Source organism: Perca fluviatilis, chromosome 6, assembly GCF_010015445.1.
Source record: "Perca fluviatilis chromosome 6, GENO_Pfluv_1.0, whole genome shotgun sequence".
NCBI lineage: Eukaryota > Metazoa > Chordata > Actinopteri > Perciformes > Percidae > Perca > Perca fluviatilis.
In genome coordinates, this window is record NC_053117.1 from 1,337,844 (window position 1) to 1,358,080 (window position 20,237).

Genomic DNA, 20,237 nt, shown 5'->3' on the forward strand with positions numbered 1-20,237 from the left:
CTGACTGAAATCTGTAACCTTTACTTAATCCATCTTAATTGATTGTTACACTATGTGGGCAGCCTTTCAGTAGATGTAGATATATATATATATTTTTCTTTTTTTTTATCTTACTGAGTAGTGGAAGGCATGTAATTGGTAGGGATTAACAAATAAGATGAAGAGTCATAGGCCATGCTGCAGCTTTGTGACACTAAAAAAGAATTTGACATACAGACCAACGTTGCCATAAACCCTAACCCATGCTACTAAGATGGTTTAAAAATACATTTACAACTCTATAAACTTCAGAGGCAATGCATTTACATTGGCTTCTCGAACATGCACAAAAATACAAAAACAAGTAAAGCAGGTATAAATGTGCTGGAGGTGCTCCCTCCGCTGTTCACTGTTGTTTGCTTAAATCCTGGCCAATAAATCAACTTAAAATATTGGGAGGTCAGTACCAAAACTATCTATCTCAGTATTATTGCCTTGCAATTCCGCCTTCATAACCACCTCTATGTGTCAGAAATTCCTCTCAACATGAGAAACAAGGCGCCACACTAAAATATGACCCGGAGGCATTGCGTTGGTTTCGAACATCAAGCTGTCTGCTCAGTCATGGCTATATGGGCGCTCTGACCAAATCAAACCAGAAACGGCCCGTTGTGAACCTCGTGACTGCGAGGGCTTAGCATTGCAAAAAATGATCTGTGATGACGTGTTGATTTCAATACGCGTCTGACGAAACTAAGAAGAAATACACCGCCTTCCCCAATGGGAACGCAAAATGAAGCTCAGCGTTTGCAACCTTTTTCCAAACAGCCTGCCACAGGGTGTCCTTTTTCTAATATAAATCATTTACACAATCTACTTTGGGTTTCCCTTAGGAGCAACAAACCGCAGCTCTAATCACAAAAGCATTCTGGCAGGCTTTAAAGGCACAATCCGTAATTTACAGTTAAACAACAGGGCCATCCTGCCGCCTGAATTTAAAACGTGGTCATTCTAAACCATTGTTTTTGGATGCTTAAAATATTTGTCTTGTTTGCATATCAGTAATATTTGTGAACACAGGAGTAAACGTATAGATTTTTTTAAGGAATACTTTCAGTTGTTATAAAGTCTGACTGCACAACCTGTAACTAGAAAAAATAAGAAATATGCATAATGAAAGAGTAGTAAAAAGAAAACAGCTGGTAAAGTGATGTGACAGACGTCTGAACTAGCTTTGCAAGTCGTGCCTTAAAATCACAAACGCCAATTCCCAATGTAATATACTTTAATGGCAACAAATATAAACACAAAACAATATTCCAGTTCTGTAGCATTATGAAAACAGAAGATAATTCAAAAATAAACATAATAAATCTGAAGATGACTAATATGACAAAGCAAGTAAACATAAAATATGCAATAAAACAAGGAACAGCATTTATCCGACCAATTAAACATAAAGTAAAATCACTCAACAGGAGTCATACTTTTTATGTGCCGTTACAAATGTAACTTTATTTACACCACAGGGTAAACACTGTTCTGAGCTCCCAAAGGCAGTTTCACATTTCCTGGAGAGTGGACAATATTCCTCGAGTCCTGAGAGTACCTTGTGCTATACCTATTCTTAGAATTGAAGGAACAATTTGGCCTTGACCAACTGCCATGCTTCGCTCGTTTTCAAGCCATGATGTGTCTCTCTCTCTCATGGGTGGGCCAAATTCTCTGGGCGGGCAAAACAGAGAAAGGAGTGCTCCTCATGACCTCATAAGGAGAAGATTCCAGATCGGGCCATCTGAGCTTTCATTTTCTCAAAGGCAGAGCAGGATACCCAGGGCTCGGTTTATACTTATCACCATTTCTAGCCACTGGGGGACCATAGGCAGGCTGGGGGGGAGGGGGGGGGGATGCATATTAATGTTAAAAAAACTTCATAAAGTGAAATTTTCATGCCATGGGACCTTTAACGGTATAAAGCTAAAACAAATGCGTCAGTCTGATAAATACAACAAAACAGAAGCTTCTTTTTCAACATGTCCTGCCAAAGCTGCAAAGCCACGACAGCATGACAAGTTGTGCTTTGTTTCGCTATGAAAGTTTAAATAGAAAGATGCCGATTTGAAGTCCACACCTCTTTTTATCGCGGTCCCTGCATTACAGTAATGCAGTTATTATTTTAAGAGCTACAGTCAACGTTGACTTTTAAGCTAAATGTTAGTTTATAATTAGTTGTTTGTCATGTGGACATGTGGTTTTGCAGCTTGACCAGAAATGAAAAACTGCTGTGAAGCTTCATAGGAGTCCCGGAGTATTTTTTTAACACGAGGAGTTATCATTAGTCTTCATTAATGTATGGTTCCGTTTAAGGATTTATAGCACATTTATAGGATGGATTTATAGTATGTAATCCCAGGCAGCGTAATCAAATTTTGGCGATTTTTTTCTCTCAATATATTAGATTTGAATATTAAATTAGTCAACTCTAAGTGCGTTATTTGGAATCTCCTCAAACAAAAGCCCTATTCCGTCATTAGTAGCAATGACTTATGGGAATCCGCAACAACGTAAAAGTACCCTCTGAGTTCAAACTAATTTCCCATTCAATGTGATCACCATTGTTATTGCATAGGTATTTCAAACTCTCCATAAGCCCACGCAGTGGTAAACGTAATCAACAAATAATGCCAAGTACATTTAACGCACTAATGTCAGACTGTGGATGTTAGTCCAGATCATTTAAATATTGATGTATCACACCAGTGTCAGTAAAGACTAAACCCAAAAATAAGACATAGCAGTAAAAATCTAACTATAAAAACAACAGAGCGTTCTTTATGATTAGAAATTAGAAAACCTGTATATCATTGTTTGTTTTATGGCACCATTCCTCAAGTCAAGTGCAAATGATCAAAGAAAGGCAACAAGAGTAAACACGCGGGAGTAAGGGAGCGCAGTAGAAATGATCCAAACATGGCTCCTGCATCAATCTCTATATTTTCAGTGGTACCTGTGCATTCATCCAGTGACCTAAAACCATTATTGTTGTACAAAAAAAAAAAAGATAAGAGTCAGATATTTAGCTATAAAGCTAGAATAAACATAAATACGAAATATATATATAGTCAAGATCATTTGTGACTGAAAGGAGGTAAACCAAACTTCTGTAGGATTTGATTAAGAAGCTATTCGACCGGGTCTTTGGGCACTGAGCGATATGACTGGAGAAGGCAGGTATGGTGAGGTGGGGTATGGGAACATGTGTAGGTCAAGAGGAGGTGTGTCTCTGCCGTTGGCTTCCTGTTTTGCCCCTCTGCCTTTCATACTTGAAAGAGACAATAAGGAAGACCAGCAAGGTGACGCCCTGGATCCCTGCCAGGAGGAAGAAGTAGTAGTGCAGGGAGCAGTCGTTGATATTACCTGGAACGAGAGAAAACAAGGACATTATTATAATGGAACATGTAGCACCTTAGCTGAGACTCCACACGGCCTAGACACGAGACTCAAAATTGCGAGCTGCACGGCAAAAACGACAAATATGGTAATCTGGAGAACAAAAGAGTCAGTCACGGCATATTCAAAGGGCCACAGCAGGAGGGTTCTTTTTTTTTTTAAATCACAAAGTACTGCAACTTGTTAAAGGAATACCAAAGGCAAAAGGTAAACGGCCACAAGCTCGCAAGTATGGCAGGTTGCGGCATTTTTGCTAGACATAAAAAGGCAGGTTTGAAGTGAGCATGGCAGAGAAACGCGATGCTGTCGGGACATTAGGATTCAGTGGATGGGGCTCGTTACTTCTCATCTCACCACAGTGAAACCTTCTGAAAGTGAAGACGGTTGACCCCTTCTGCAGCGATACAGAGAGGCGGTATTGATGATGTGGGACTGAAGCATGAGAAATAACAGCGCTATATGGGCCCTCCGCTGTGATTCGAGCCAGGGAGTCTTTCATCTGTATTAAAGGACGGTTTGTTTCCTCATGGGAATGCGATGCAATAAAAGGGAGGGAAAAAATAAACTGATGCCTCCGCTGAGATTTGCTGTATTATGAGGGAGGGGAAGACAAAGAGACTGAAAGAAAGAACTGAGGACACACAATAAGTTTCAAGATACCCATTTCTTTTCCTACTGGGCCTAGAGACTTCAGCCAGCAGCAGGGCTGGGTATCGTTCAAACATTTCCGATACCGGTACCGATAGCGGTTCCTAAACGATACTTTTTCCAATGACAATTTTATAAAACAAAAAGAAATTACAACATTACACATTCCGGCACAAATCTTTTTATCGATTTTTCAGCTCCTACTATGTGAGCCAGTCTCTGTGTAAAGAGGGTTTCCTGCATGTCTCTACGACGTGTAACGTTAGACAGCCAATCGCAAAAATAATTAGATCTTGGTTTGAAGCATGCTGCGTGCTTATTGGCTCACCGAGGCTGATGAGATGTACTCCTTAGGTATTGAAATTGCGTATAGAATAAAGTATTTTTCAATACTCTAGAGGCAATTGGGTCGGTGCCTAAAAAGTGTTGAATTCGGTACCCAGCCCTAGCCAGCAGCTTTTAAACCGTCCTCATTCAGCAACAAAGCTCAAGAGTCAAAGCGCTACACAAATCCTGTTTCCGCCTTGCTACTGCTAGGGTTTCACATGAAGGGCAAAACAACAATTGTCTCCCCTGTTCAAGTATGGAGACAATTGGATTGTCATTAGAGCAGCTTTTGTCCTCTTGACCACGTCAGGCCAGACCAATTGACTTTGTAGCCAACAGCGTGAGAGGAGGCTGTTTACTACTTTGCTGGACGAGGAGACATTTTGGGGGTGTTAAGGGTTGCCTTATGCTGAGCAAAGGAGGAATTCTGGTTTTTCCCCCTGCTACAGCATATTCAAGAACATGTTTTTTTTAATTAACAGGCTCCATGTAAGGCACAGTTACACCAGTGGACAGATACCTATAGCTTACACCCTAGATTATCGTCATGTGAAGCCCTGGAGCAATCAGCCGTCTCAGAGAGCTCCCATTAGCTTCTTCATGTGGAGCTGTCACACCCAATAAAGAGCCAGGGAAAGAGAAGTAGGCTTGATTTTAATTATACATGGGGGAAATTCTCAACTTAAGTTCTGCCTATTCACAGTGTGTGAGGAGGAAGAGTTTTTCCTGTGTGTGTGTGTGTGTGTGTGTGTGTGTGTGTGTTTGTGTTTGTGTGTGTCTTAATTATACCTGGCCCCTGGGCCAAGGTGGTGCTTATAGACTAGCAGGATGTATTTCACATTTTTGGCTATTTCACTGAATAATTTTGGAATGTGTTCAATGTTATGCAGGTATACAAGCACAGCAGAAACTCGATACTTTGCAACCTTTTTTTTTTTTGCAGTTTCTTTACTTATTACTTTTGGAGAGAACGTGAAAAAGTTCAAATATACAGTACACTTGAAGTCGTCACCCTTTGCACTAACAAAACCAGGCTTTGAGCAGCTGAATGATGTTGTAAACGAACCCAAAGAAGTGCAAAGCGGTAAGTCTTGGGGGGGCATGAACTGCGTGGGCATCTCCAAGCATACCTGCTATTTTAGTTCACGTATGTGCAGCGCAAAGTGCAAAAAGTTTGGCTGAAGTTAAATATAGTTTAGAGGGTGTGATGATTATATGAATAACTACACTCTCAGCCAGTCACATCACTGGTCTTATCGCTCTGACACAGCTGTTCTAATCAGAGCGAAGTATGACATCAATAGCTCAACTAATGGAAAGACTCTTTTTCAGGAAATCATGTTGTCTGTATGGTGCAGAGCAGCGCGACGTGAACACACAGGCCCAAATATCTGCAGTCAGTGGTGTGGGATTTTTTGTTTACAGTGAAATTAGTACAACGATGATAGAAATTAATAATTAAAAAGCTCACATCATTTGTCATATAAGATGATGAAGCAACTTATATGATCACATCAATCCAGTCACCATTTCAATCACTGTATTTCATGTTCGCAAATGGTTACACCGTACCGCATTTGCTTCGTAATGCATTTCAAGAATAAAACATGACATGCGGATTTCTTTTAAATTTTATTAACGAGATGGAAAGTAGTCTATCCTGCACAGGATCAGTGAGCTCTGATCCCACATAAACAGCGGAATGTGGAGTTATAAGCCTCCTGTATGATGAGTGTAGAGGTGTATGGGGTTATTACAGGATGTAGCAGCCTGGTGTCATTTGGAAGTTAACACGGTGAACGGTTGTGCGTAATGGCACTTCTCTTTTTGGAGGCTGTAGATTTATCAGCATATCTGTCCTAATGCCTTCGTACTAGGGATCGACCGATATGGATTTTTTAGTGCCGATGGCGATACAGATTTTTTTTCATCAGCCTTAGCCGATGACCGATACGGGCTGCCGATTGTCTTGAGCCGATACTGCATTTGCTCCCTCAATTTACATCATAAACCCTGCCTCACTGGATTTGTTTTCGGAATCTGGGGCCTGTTTCACAAAACCAAGATAAGGGATTAAGCCGGGATTTCCCCGTTATCCTGGATGAATTTAGCCTAGACTCTGTTTCACGAAAGCGGAGGCACATAAATCACCATGGAGATTTATCCTGTGCAGCTAGCCTGCTCCCGACCAGGCTAACAGCCAGGATTTATTAATCCTGGAGCCTTTTCTGTTCACTCAGCACTGGTTTTACCCTATTGTTGTCAGCCTGCATTAAAATACAACGGTGCATATTGCTGTTCAGTTAACTAGTGTTATTATTCAAAGTTGTGACCGTTATTTTTTATAATTATTCATGTGACATTGTTACTGTTAATATTGCTGAATGAAGACTGCTGTTCATATTGTTGTTACAAGTTTGATGAATATATTATGGCAGTTGTTGAGATAATTAGAAAAGGCTGATAACATTTCAAATGTGTTTTAAATGAAGTCTGTTACTAAGGGCAATACATACAATGCTGTACATTTCTATAGTGGACCAATGCACCTTGAATTATTTTAGTGGATACATTTAAAAAAAAATTCTTTAACAATAAAGGATCATGTTTGTTCCGCTTCCATGTTTGCATTGTATTTGGCATTCATTCCAGTAAACTGGGACTATAATTTGGGAGGATTGTTCAATTTTAAGAACATATCCTAATTGTACAATCCTCCCAAATGATAGTCTTAGTTCACTGGACCACTAACTATCTAGTGATGTAGGCTACTGTACATTCATGTAACAACAGGGAGAAGACACCTCAATGGTTTTTGACCTTATATTTGGCTGGGGGGGGAAGTAACTGATGAATATACTCCATTGCATTCATGTTTACAGTGTGCATGGAATTTATCACTTAATTATCTTTATAGTTTGTAGATTTTAGAGTTCAATTTCTTCAGTGTCATATTTTCTATGTCCATATATACACGAGGGAGCAAGGCATAGAATATGTAAAGAAGGAAACTTAAAAAAAAAAAACGCGTGGCAGATAATAGCGGACCGACTGAATGATAGTCTAAAATTATACATTTATGAACTACTGCTCTTAACTGAAACCATTCCATGGGTCACTGTTATTGGCAAAAACGAACAGTTGTACACTTTGCATTAAAAGCGAGCAGTGGAAGTTAATATGACTTAGGACATTTATATTTTAGCTCATGAGAGAGAGGAATAGAGTTAAAGACATATTTACGCATCATATTCTAGCATTGTAGAAAATTGATCTTCATGGTAAATTTCCTGAGTAACATTATCTTCTGCTTACTTTTAAGGCAAACAGTACAACTGTTAATTTGTGCAAATGATTAGTAGCCTAATCTTTGAATGGTAGGATTATGACTGCTTCAGTTCAGAGCCGTGGTGTATATATTTAAACTACTTACGCATTCAGTCAGTCCGCAATCATCTGCCTTGCTTTCTCTCGCTGTTTCATTACAGTGGCCATGTTTCTTTTCTTTTTATACAAATAATGTGTTTCACGCCATCATACTTCCACAAGAAGCTGATGCTCACTCTGTATAAAGTATGTACAATGCGTATTCTCCATTTTGGCATCAGTAAATCTGTGATCGACCACGCGGTCTTATCTGAATGACTTCAGCCTGGCTCAACCTAGTCGCTCCTCCTCAGCCTGGCTCGGCCTTCGTGAAACGCACCAAGCCAGGCTGCACAGGTTAGACTAGGTCAAGCCTCGCTTTATCGGTTATCCTGGATTTATATATTCTGCTTTTGTGAAACAGGGCCCCGCTCTGCCATTTCTTTAAAAATAAAAAACAAAAACACAGATCAGTGTCACTTCTGGGGTCCGTTTCAGGAAGGAGGTTTAACAAACTCGGAGTGTAACTCTAATCTCTGAGTTGATTTGATTGATTTGGTTCAATCAACTCGGAGTATGTTCACGCGCGTGAACCACCACAATAAAAAGGCAGCATGAATGGAGCCATGACTCTTCACGATTCACCATGGTAACAACCACAACAAACGGATTGGCGGAAATACTCATGCGCACAAACAGCGAGTTTGAACATATATTTCGTTAAAAAAGCAAGACAACGGTTGCTGCTGCAAAAGAGAGAGAACTGATGTGGGAGAAAATTGCTGCTCGAGTCAATGCGTAAGCATTAACAGTGTTTTAATTTCATATTTAATCACAGTTAACTTATAATATTACTGGTGAAAACTGGAATTGTATTACACCTATAATTTCATTTAGGTGCAATCCTGCGGGCAAAAACGTAAATGTATAATCATTTATTTCTTTTTAATGCTCTCACTTGTTTGAACACTACAAAAACGTTTAAAAAATGTTTCAGAGTGAGTCACACTTTTCTGACGGCTCTGCATACAGTGGCTTTACTATTACAGTATGATCCGCTACACTGTTCTAAAGAAAACTGCCGTTTGCAAAAAACGTAATGCGACACAAAGAATCTGCTGGGATGTTAAAGCCTGTCCACGATGGTTGATGTTAGTGATGGACGGATAAGGTATCTACATATCTGATGGACTGTGATAAAAAATACCTCTCAAATCGGTTATGTGGAAATGAAAATACATCTATAGTCGGGACTCAATCATCTCAGCCTGGTATATCGGCCGGCCGATAAAATCGATCTATCACTACTTCGGACAGCTGCAGGGACTTAATGAACTGAAGGAGAAGCTTTTCATACAGTATAAAGCAGCAGTGGACAACAGATACTGTAAGAATCACTCATATTAATTTATAGATCAGTGCAGATGGATTTACTTGAACCACATTGAACTTTTTTGCATTGAACGCATTTCTTGACACCTATTCAAATGTATCTACTGGCTGGGTAGTGTTTCATTTACATTTTAAGCATTATTCCGTTATTGCTGTGCATTTGCTCCAAGTATTTGATCTGCTGTTATTGATAAAATCATCAGATTGCAGCTAGAAACAAACGTGGTTTTGATGACCATAGTCACTATCAAAATGAGATAAAAGCTTTTGTTGATTTTTGTGATACTCATTTCCTAGAACTCAATGTTAAGAAAACTAAAGAATTAGTAATTGATTACAGAAGAAATAAGATGACAACTGAGGCAGTGGAAATTAAAGGTTCAGTAATAGAAAGAGTGAACACATACAAGTATTTGGGCATTGTTTTTAATGATAGGTTAACATGGTCAGATCATGTTGACTTACTGATGAAAAAATTAAGTCCACGGGTATACTGTATGAGGAAGTTGCAGTCCTTCAAGGTGAATACAGATGTGGTGAGAATGTTTTTTATGTCAGTGATATGTAGTGTTTGGAGCTATTGTGTGGTGGGTTGGGGGGGGAATGCTGGGATAACCGAGAAGGCCAGGATTGATAGAGTGACTAAAAGGGCTGGAAAAATGGTAGGAGAGTTAAATACAGTGGATCAAGTATATGATGAGCGCGTCTGGGAAAATGACACAGAAAATAACGAGGACCGGGTCGACCCTCTTCATGATAATCTGACTGGTAGAGTTATGGAACGTAGTGGTAGGCTAAGGCCTTCCGTGACACGAACTAAGCGGTATGCGCTCTCTTTTATACCTCAGTCTATCAGACAGCACAACAAGCACTTTAAACGTACATTTTTATAAATTTTGTATTGTATTGTATTATATTGTATTGTATTAGGCGGGTGTGAGCACTGTAATTTCCATTTTTATGGATGAAATAAACTTGACTTTGACTTTGAGACATCAGGGTAATGTCTCAGACCCATTTTCTACCAAAATACCAACAACTTGCTTTCCACTGCCTCATCTGAATGAAACTCCAACCTGTTTAGGCCTTTCCTCTCACAGGCACTAAAATACCACAAAGAGGAGCAAAGTGAATTTTAAAGTCAAAGCGCTGCTTGTGCTGGTTTTTGCACCACCACAAAAACAGAGCCCAAACAGTTTACAGTTATGCTGGTGGCAAATTTGTTCTGTAATTCAAAAACCGTGGGTCCAAATGGCAAAAATATTATCATCACAATAGAGATAAAAGTCTGGCAAACGCATTGATGTGGTTTGTGGTGTCAAATATACACGGCACAGAGCAGGTAACAATCAGGGAACCGTTTGCGTCTTTCCAGATATTTCTTTTCATTGTTTCTATCGGCAGTTGGTGTGAACAGAGCCAAAAGTTTAGGTCCGGTGGATTCCATGGTTACAAGTCTGCGACCAGCACAAATGTTCCTACATTTTGGTCAAAAAACTGTAGGGAGAAAAATGCACAACGTTGTGCCCTTTCTTAGGGAGGCAAACAGACTTTCACATGAGGCCCAGTGAGCTTCCAAGTGAAGCAGTGTCCACCAACTGCCACACTGCCTCCTGTATTAAATCATACCAGAAATACCAGGAGAACAGAAACAGGTTCTTTTCGGACAACTACTGTCCTCACATTTCTTACACAACACACACCATTCTTGCACAGGATGTTCAGCAGGGTGTCATATCTCTCACAGTATTAAACATTAAGCAATAGGAGTTAGGGTTTCTGAGCTAGAAGCAGGACTATCCAAGGTGCGCTAGAGCCTTGTCTCCGTGAAAACAGCGGTTGGTGTTGAGGCCTGAAGTCAGTTAAGGCCGTTTTATGGTCCTGCGCAGGCTCCACAAAGAGCTTTCGCCATAGCCGACGTAAGTGGTCTGATGTTTATACTAGTGCGCTGCTGTGTGCGTCGAGCCGGCATGTGTGTGTGGGGAGTGTGTGGTAGAGCGAGGGAGAAGTGAGAGCGTGACGGCGATTAGCTTCGGAGCAAACGTGTCTCCCCTGTGTTTTCTGACCAAGGTGGGAAATCTGTAGCAAGAAAAGTTAACCCTCTCCTTGATTTCATGTTGGTTATGGAGAAGGAGAACCAGGAAACGAGTCGGGGGAAACGCAGCGCTACCAAGCCACGGCCGGGCGACGTGCGTCGCTGCGACGTGTAGTTAAATTTTTCGAGAGGGGCACGTCAGGCTGCGATGTAGGGTCCAGTGTAGACACAGAGGGGTCTGCGGGGGTACGCCGTCGATTCGACACATAAAAAGGCCTTTAGAAGTCAGTCAGTTGGTCAGTTAGTCCATCATGACATCATGTTAGCTGACAAATGACCTCTCTTCTCCTCCTCTTCTCATCCTCTCCTTTTCTTCTTCTCCTGTGGCAGTATGTGTTGCTAAAGTGATTTTCGCAGTGAAGGAGTACAGGAGGGAGGGGGAGACCGTATGTTTGACAGCTCAAAAATGTCCATTTAATGATGATTATACCTCTGAATTTCGTTCTTTAATTCAAAAAACGTGAGTCCAAACGGCAAAATATTATCATCAACAGAGAGATAAAAGTTGCTGTGTATTAGATAATACTTACTTCAAACACTACTTAGAAGCTTATTACAAGTAGCTATGGTTGGTCAGCAGTTCAGACACCCAATGGAGAGGATATAATAAGAGAAAGATCATTTTCAGGGAAGGCACTTTCCCGGTTTTGAACCACAGCAGTCCATTACTTTAAGAGGTGACAACCACTAATAAGCTGCTAGTCAGTAAGGTCTAGCATATCAAAATATAATCTATAGCTGTATAGCAATTAAAAAATCATAACTAGAATTTGCCCACTCAGATGGTACCGGTATGTTAAATTTTGGATCTGGGCCCTTGGACTATATATAAAATAAAATGATAGAATGGGGGAGAAAAGTGATGTAGTGAGTATTTTGGAGCAAGAGTTGTTAGACTTTTTTTTTGGGATTTCCACGTGGTGCTGTACTACAGCTGTGAGTTAGTAAATGATGATTGTGATTACACTAAATGCACCAACAGAAGTGCTCAACCATATATCTGAGTGATATAAACTTGCAGAACAATCTACCTGCAAGTGAGTTTGAGCAGACCATGTGAGTCCAGATGAAATGGGTCAATATCAATTTAATGTTTGAAGAATTGATTAATTTATCCAGACCTTTAGCGCAATGACCCAACATTTTAATGCTTCAATGCATTCAATGCCATCTTCAGAATGAAATCAGAGGGGATTCGATGCATGTTTGTTTCAGCTATAAATATAGTTATTTTCTGCAGCTTTTATTGCTGATAAAAAACTTTATGATTGATGCCGGAATTTTGTACATGGCCATAACATGCTAACTATTTCTGTTTGCCCTCTGTTGCCTCTGGCATGTCTTACACTCAAACCAAAAATGACATTTTCAAATAGAGCCCTTTCAGACAGAATAAGAGTTCATGTGAAATTTCCCAGGGCTGACATTAAAGGCGTCCATTAAAACATTGACATTTCACTATGTGTGATCTTCAGGAGCAGGATGTGCTAATGTCAGCTTGCTCTCAGTGTCTGAACACATCCCAGAAATAGAATGTAAGATCAGTCAGGACTTGAACGCTGGTCAAAGAAAAAGGCCGTTTCCTGTCACGTGACCATATCGGTTCACAAAAACAATGTTGAGTGAATAATACTCTCACAAAAGCTGAACAATTTCAATACAACAAAAGAAATTTTCTAGAAACAAAAAGCTCCACTTGTGTAAAGGATAACGCTAGTAAAGGAAATAAAGGTTGATCTTTGATCGACTTGGCTGATGAGGGAAAAAAAAATCGCTCCAAACCGTAAAGGATGAGATGATGTATAAAAGGCCTATACAAAATACCACAAAAAAAGTGAGAGTGTGATGGATGACTACTCAACCAGATGTAACCATAGTGGGAAAACAATGTGCCGTGGGATCTGAAGGATCAATCATTTCAACACATGAGCTTAGGCAGATGTGGCTGAAATATTGTATAAGCATTTTCACCACTGCTTTGCAGACTAATGCCATGGGCTTTAAGTCGTACATGTGGTTTTGCACGCCGACACACCACACGGGAAAGTCATTCGTTTATGGAGATTATGAACTCCTAGAACAAGAGGCTGGCATGAGAGCATATGAAGAGGCTACTTTTTCTTTGGCAATGTTCTTGCAATAGGAGTTTGTTAAACAAATAACATTCACAAACATGTATACCTGACACAATTGGGATTATGCTATATACATTTCATATAGTTGTACTTCAATTCTCTGTTGATGAATGCCTGTATAGGGCTGCAACTAACATTATTCTTTAATCTCTTAATTAATTAATGTTTCTTTTGCATGGGGTGTAAATTGAGGATTAACTGCAAACATTATGTTGAATATTTCATATAAAAAAATCCTTGAAGTCGCTTGCTTTTATAGTGTCTCATTATGAACAAAAAGATGACAGAATAGTTGGGCCAATAGGCAACGTAGCTGCAATGGGAACGTTTTCTTCTTATTAGGACCATCGTTCAAATTGTCACAAAAAGACACACTAAGTATATAAAATCACACACATCATGTGCAAACATTGGCCTAAACTGAAACAACCACACTATTCACTATAACATGTACACGGTTGAAATTAAAAAGGAAAAATCCCTTGGGTCGATCTTCACTGCCGTCTTTAACAAACCAGCTTGTAATACCGTAACAAAGGACAGACTTGACGGCCTCGTCATGTGACACTTTCCTCATTCTAAATAACATAAGTAAGTGCAAAGCAGGGAGAGACGGAGCAAAAGCGCGACAGGGGAGCTGAGCATCCACCAGTGTGATGCCAGACTAGCAGTGCCATCTCCATGTAATGCTCCAGGGACAGCTTTACTTAAGAGATCCAGGGCTATGTAATCAGACCCCCAGCCTGTGATTAATGTTGCTCATCTGTCTTCAGGCCCATACAGCTCGGTACAACTTAGCACAGCTCACCCAAGATGCTGTTTACTGCACACTATTTTGCCCGCAGCCATGGAAATAAGTTGAATCCATTCCACCTAGAGAGCCGTGAGATGTGGAAGAAGCTAACATCCAACAAACTGTGAAAAACAGACTGCATGATTCCTGACTGTACTTAATGCCTAAGCCTTTGTGCCGTGCCAGGAGGATGTTTTGTTCCATTTCTGCAGCTCACCTTTTAAATGACATGTTTTAGAAAGCAAAAAAAGTCTTACAGGCAATCCGGCTCTAGTTTAACTGTCCCTCAAGTGAAGCAAGGCTGAGCAAAGGATGGATTTATGAAGCGTGCCAAGCATCTTCCAGTGCTAACATCATCAAAAATACCTTCCTACCTGTCGGAACGCTGTATTAATGAGCTATTAGGTGTTCGTGGGTAAACAATTTACAGTGTTGGCTTATTTACCGCATGCTCAGGGAAAAGTGCATCTGGGTTGGGAGGCTCCTCACGTTAGGGAGCCCATCCATCTGCTGCCAACACCACACTATTCCTTCTACCACTTGGACAGATTTACACAAACCTTTTGTCGTTAGTCTGACGTGTCTATTTATTATGGGAAACACTTTTAACACAAAAGAACTGCACAGGGTGTTGTCCTACCCTCTCTGCATCTAATTTACAAACCTTTTAAGTGGATTTAAAATCAGCACAAGCTATAAGCCTTCTTAAGGTACGTCCCTGAAAAAAAAAAAAAACTTACTGCATTCTAAATCAATACCAACAATTCTACTACGAGTCCATACATACGGTCTGTCGATGTGCGAAGTCAATAGTGCACTTCACATGCACTGAGCATCTAACAGCAGGCTTGAAACTGTAATGCTTAATTCAGGGGGATTATGGACAGCCCTGAGAAAACTGTATGGGTAAAGATCAATCACCTCTGTGTGCTGGAGATTTTTTGAAGAGAGCATCATTCTTTAAGTTTAAGTACATACAAAACCATCTCATGTCTCTCCTACGTGGAAAGTCACAATTCCCATTATGGAAGTGGTATAGAATGATGATTGATCAAATAAAAAACATGTTGAGCTTTAAACCTGTAATAAGTGATTGTTTGGGTGGCTGAACCTAACTGTAAACACTGAAATATTATCACGTTTTTGTTTGCATTCATGTGAAGTTGTGGTTCTGACCACCTAGTGATTATAAGTTAAATATTCACTCTCCTTTTAGCTCTGCTTGGTCTCCACCATCTCCGGGGGAAATATCTGGCTCTTTAGCGGCTAACAGTTTCATTATATTCACCAGCTAGTTGCTAACTTTGTCTGTTTGATGCTGAGCAGGTAGCGGTTAGTGGGTTTTTAGAGCGTTCAAAACAGATGTCTGGTGAGGCCGAAAATGATGCTGTGAGAGCAGTGAGACTCAAACTAAAACAGTAAGTAGTTGTAGGCCGAAAAAAAAAAAAACGATTGGCTGAAAGAAGCTATAAAGCTCCATCGAGCTGGCAGAAACAGCAGTCAGGTGATAATTCTCAGCGGGGTCAGCAATACAAGCGAACCCTTTCACATTACAAACACCATTTGACTCATTTTTTTATTATAAAAATATTGATTATAGCTGCTTTCATTCTTTACCTCTTGTGTGGCTTGCAGACATTTCTGTATAAGTGTATAAGCTACTGTATTCTCTTACCAAAGTCTTTGTGGGATGACATCCAGCCAATCTCCTTGAGGGAGACAATAGCCAACAAACCGGAGCCCACGAAGGAGCCAATCCCAGAGAAGAAAAAGAAGAGCCCCATGATGGCACTCTGCATGGACTTGGGGGCTGCAGAATAGGCAAACTCCAGACCTGCAACAAAGAGTTAAAAAACAGATATTTGTTTTGGAATATGTAGGGAATAAAGATAGTTCATGCTATTAACTGTACATGCTAAAGCCACTGATAGTATAATGTAGCCGGCAATATCATGCCCTTTAGTCATTACACATACTGTCGATTTCATGTCTGTGACAGTGGTGCAAACAAGGTAACACTACTCAGGTATAATATCCGTCTTTATGCATTTATGTTACATGATGGGGTTTTGTTGACAGTGACTGTTTTCTTTTTAGTATATTGTGTTTCAGACCAAAAAGGCTTCCTCGGCAGCTGCATGGCAGCTAATTTTCCAACGTGGCACTGGTCTGTGGTGACATTGTTGGTTGGGTATCTACTCGGCTTGTTACTGGTCTCAGAATAAAATCTGGAGAACACATCACTAAATATGTTCTGTGTCATGAAAGAAAGAAAGGGACTGAGAAAATGGGCAAGGGACCTCAGAGGAAGAAAGATGAGGAGGAAAGAAACATCAAATATGGGTCTTATTGGCCGAGAGATCTGTCTGCCAGCAAGCTGACATTGCTCATTTCATGGCACCTCAAACATGTGATTTTTCAAATGAGGCCCTATAGCTACATCTGTCTGGAGAGATTATGGAGCTGCAGTTAAATATATTTTCCTTTTAAGGCCTTCCTTGGGGGGGGACATTGCACAAATTAATGTGCCGAGCAGTTAGATACCTGCGCTAGTCGTGCAAAAAAAAGAGAAAAGAGCTTCAGAAGAAAAGGACTAAGATAAGAGCATGGCAAACATAAGGTTATTACACAGTGGAGACCATGAATGACCTTTCAAAAAGTTACGATACATTTGTTTATATCCAAAGCTAACCTTTCGATAGCAAAAAAAAACACTGGTCAGTAGCTATGCAAATCACAAGCTACTGCAAAGGTTTGTGAGGATCCTCAGATACAGCTCTGCCCAGTAAAGAGGACAGTATATTCAGACTTTATGTATATATATCCAGCTCTTGTCTGTCTGTGTCAACAATAATTTAAGGAAGAATCAAAGTGAGCTTGACCTTTCTTGACCATAGAGGCAGAAGTATTTGAGAAAAAAAAAAGAAGAAAGGGATGGATTTTGAAATGTATATATAATTCTTTCTACCCAAGGGCATTGTTGGAAAGGCTCAGAAAATACATGTATCCTTTAACATTTTCAAAAGTGCAATACATAACTAAAATGTAGTAGGGAATCATTTCGCAAACGTATTTTGCATATTCTTAATGCCTGAAAGCAGACAAACTTGGGTGGTGTACAAGCAAAGAATTACCCATCGTCCTACAAGATGGGGGATTGCAGCAAGGAGGTTTGATGGCACCGGAGGTTTTACACAAATTTATTCAAACAGAAGAAGACGAAGGGAAAATACTCCTCTTAACCAGACATATGTCACAATTCCGTCAGCCAATTTTCCTTGAAGTAAGCCTTGTGGGATAGTATGGAGAGAGAGAGAGAGAGAGAGAGAGAGAGAGAGAGAGAGAGAGAGAGAGAGAGAGAGAGAGAGAGAGAGAGAGAGAGAGAGAGAGAGAGAGAGAGAGAGAGAGAGAGGAGAGTAAGTTTATTTTAAGGATCCCTATAGCTTTGTTATGTCTGGATTTGACTTTCATAGGGACCCTGATAGTTTTTGTGCAAATTCCAGTGTTTTAAAGGAGCCTTATAGAGTTCTGTTTAAGGGCTTTATAATACCCAGGATTATTAAACACATTTCAGTATCCATGGATTTTAAACCAAAAGATGACAAATGTGAAGGTTCATTCGTACAAACACCCTGCAGTGACTGGATCGGCTTGATAATCTTTCCACTGTGGTGAGGAGGAAAAAAACAACAGTCTTACATATTAATGGTTCAATCTTCACTCTTGATGTAGAAATAAAGCGAGTGCTATATAGAAGAGCCTACAACAGCATGACCCGTAGTAATAGGAGAGTGACTCAATCATGGCTGCAGGTCTTAACAAACTCCAATCACTAAGATAAGTGAGGCCTGAAGCCTGAAGCCATGTTCATGACTCTAGAAGAAAAGATATAAAAAAGGAGAAAAGCAAAAACTATAGACACACAACAGAGCGATAAACACAATGCAAGGCAGATTTCTGATGCTTCTTTATCACGTTCAGTGCATTTCTCACAGACACAAACTTCCCCTCTTTTAATAAAAGGAGAATATTGTTGCTGTTGCTTGCATTCTTGGCTCAGATTTTGCTGCCACTATTTCATATAACATTAGAGCAATTTCTCACTTTGTCACATTATTGTATTACCGGGGCAATGTGGCCTTACTTCTCAAAGCATTTAATGAAATGGCATTTCCTGTTTAGGTCAGGGCACAGACACACAGACACACAGACACACACAACAAAAGAAGAAGAACAAAGCTGGCTTGCAGCCGTTTTCAGCTGATACCCTGAAAGTATCAAAAAGAAGTCTGCAGCTGTCACTTCCAGCATGAACTATTCTGACCTGCTTTGATTCAATGCTTTTATTTTTAATCATTTTCTGGAGAAGAATCGGGAATCTATTTCTCCGGGGGAAAGCAAACACTGCTACATTTCCAGTGAAGGATTATGGGTGGCCTCATATTGATGAGCATGTCTCTTTGAATGATTTTTACTGGGGTGAATCGTGTGAGCAGCAACAGTGATCACACACACACAAAAAAAAAACTGGTACCATATTCACAAGCTTCCTCGTGAAAAAAGTTGGTCCAAGTGCTTACAATTGTGACATTTTCTAATAATTTATCATATATTCTGTAAGTAGATATAAGATTAAAGCTGTTCACAAAAGGAGTTTAACCATTGAGACAGCTTCTAAGGTCACAAAATAATTATTACAAAACTCAGGGGATTCCAAAAAGAATGAATGAATTTACCCAAGTCACACTCTAGGTGAGTCATGCAGATAGTTTTGGCTTATTATGCCAAGGTTTTAAGCTATCTGCCTTTGGAACTTTGGCTGCCAACACACCAATGGAGATGAATCATATTGTGTCTGTGCTCTACAGTGAGATATATGCCAACCTGGAGTTTTTTTTAATACCCTTTACATCATGCAATATCTCTGGTTGTACTGGACCATTGTGAGTGATCTTGCAAATCAATGATGCACCCTCAATATGGTGTACTGATGAGTCATATTCTGTGTATTCAAGTGTAATATGTCTCTGTGAACAGTGTGTCAGCTTGGGTAGGGCGCTGATATGATAATTAAGAGTAGAACTTTGTGAGTACAATTTGTCAGTTCTCTCTCTCTCTCTCTCTCTCTCTCTCTTTTTTCTCTCTCTCTTTTTTTTTTTTGTGATTGTGTGTGGTAAATGTCAACACACACTGACCGGCTGAACACAGAGGTTAAAAGTTGATGTTACGTTAATTGTGTTGCCAATGTGATTATACCTTCAGGGATACATGGTACAGTGTAAAGGTGCATACGTGTGTGTCTACTGTACTGTATTTGTTCAGACAACAAGCAGAGGAAGCTGTGCGGATGGTCATTGGCTGGGGCGAAGTCATAGCTTTCATCATCACTTCAATTTTTGAAAGGCTACTTTATCCACACCATATTTAAAAAATGTCCCATTACTGAACAATGTCTTGCAGCAGTGTGAAAAGATTAGGTTAATCAATTACAGCGTTTTCCCTAGCTTTGTGGAAGACTTACGTGCACATATTTGGGGTTTTAGGTTTAGGGGTCCTCCCTCAAGAAAATGTTACGTTTTCAATAAAAGAAATATGCAATTTTACATAATCTTGGACCATTATTATTACCATATATGTGTCTGAACACTGGAAAAGCTAGAGCAGATCTCTAATAAATAACACTTAAAAAGCTCAAAGACAACAGTTCACGAAAGAAGTTCACTGGGGACTACAACTACAATCATTAGATCTGAGAAAAGTAATTTAGTTAGTTTTAACGTCACATTGATTTTACGTTCATGCTTAAGTGGTCCACAAAAACGGCTTGGGTGGCGTGCCTAAGCCTTATAATGGTAGGGAAAACCCTGCAATTACCGATCGACTTCTTAGGCTATTTACTGGACTACAAGCCACAAACACATGAAGCCGGTGCAGGCAATGGATCAAACAAAGTGTTCAAAAAGAGAAGTGTGGATTACACTAGCTCAAACCACGAGGATAATCACTGAAGGATACTGTATTTCACTGTAAGTCTGAATCATCATGTCTACCT

General features: G+C 40.0%; 1 protein-coding gene across 2 annotated transcripts in view; it reads right to left on the minus strand.

Moving 5' to 3' along the window:
* Nucleotides 1–2,838: 2,838 nt before the first annotated feature.
* The window catches only part of slc15a4 (solute carrier family 15 member 4), a 30,952-nt gene continuing 13,553 nt past the window's right edge, over nucleotides 2,839–20,237 (minus strand). Inside the window, exons 8-9 of one of the 2 annotated variants that reach the window (XM_039804543.1) lie at nucleotides 15,861–16,019; nucleotides 2,839–3,396 (exon numbers count right to left, since the gene is read on the minus strand). In XM_039804543.1, the coding sequence (XP_039660477.1) occupies nucleotides 3,245–3,396; nucleotides 15,861–16,019 (311 nt within the window). In that variant the 3' untranslated portion in view covers nucleotides 2,839–3,244. The remainder of the gene's footprint in view (nucleotides 3,397–15,860; nucleotides 16,020–20,237) is intronic. The other variant, XM_039804542.1, reaches the window with a different exon arrangement.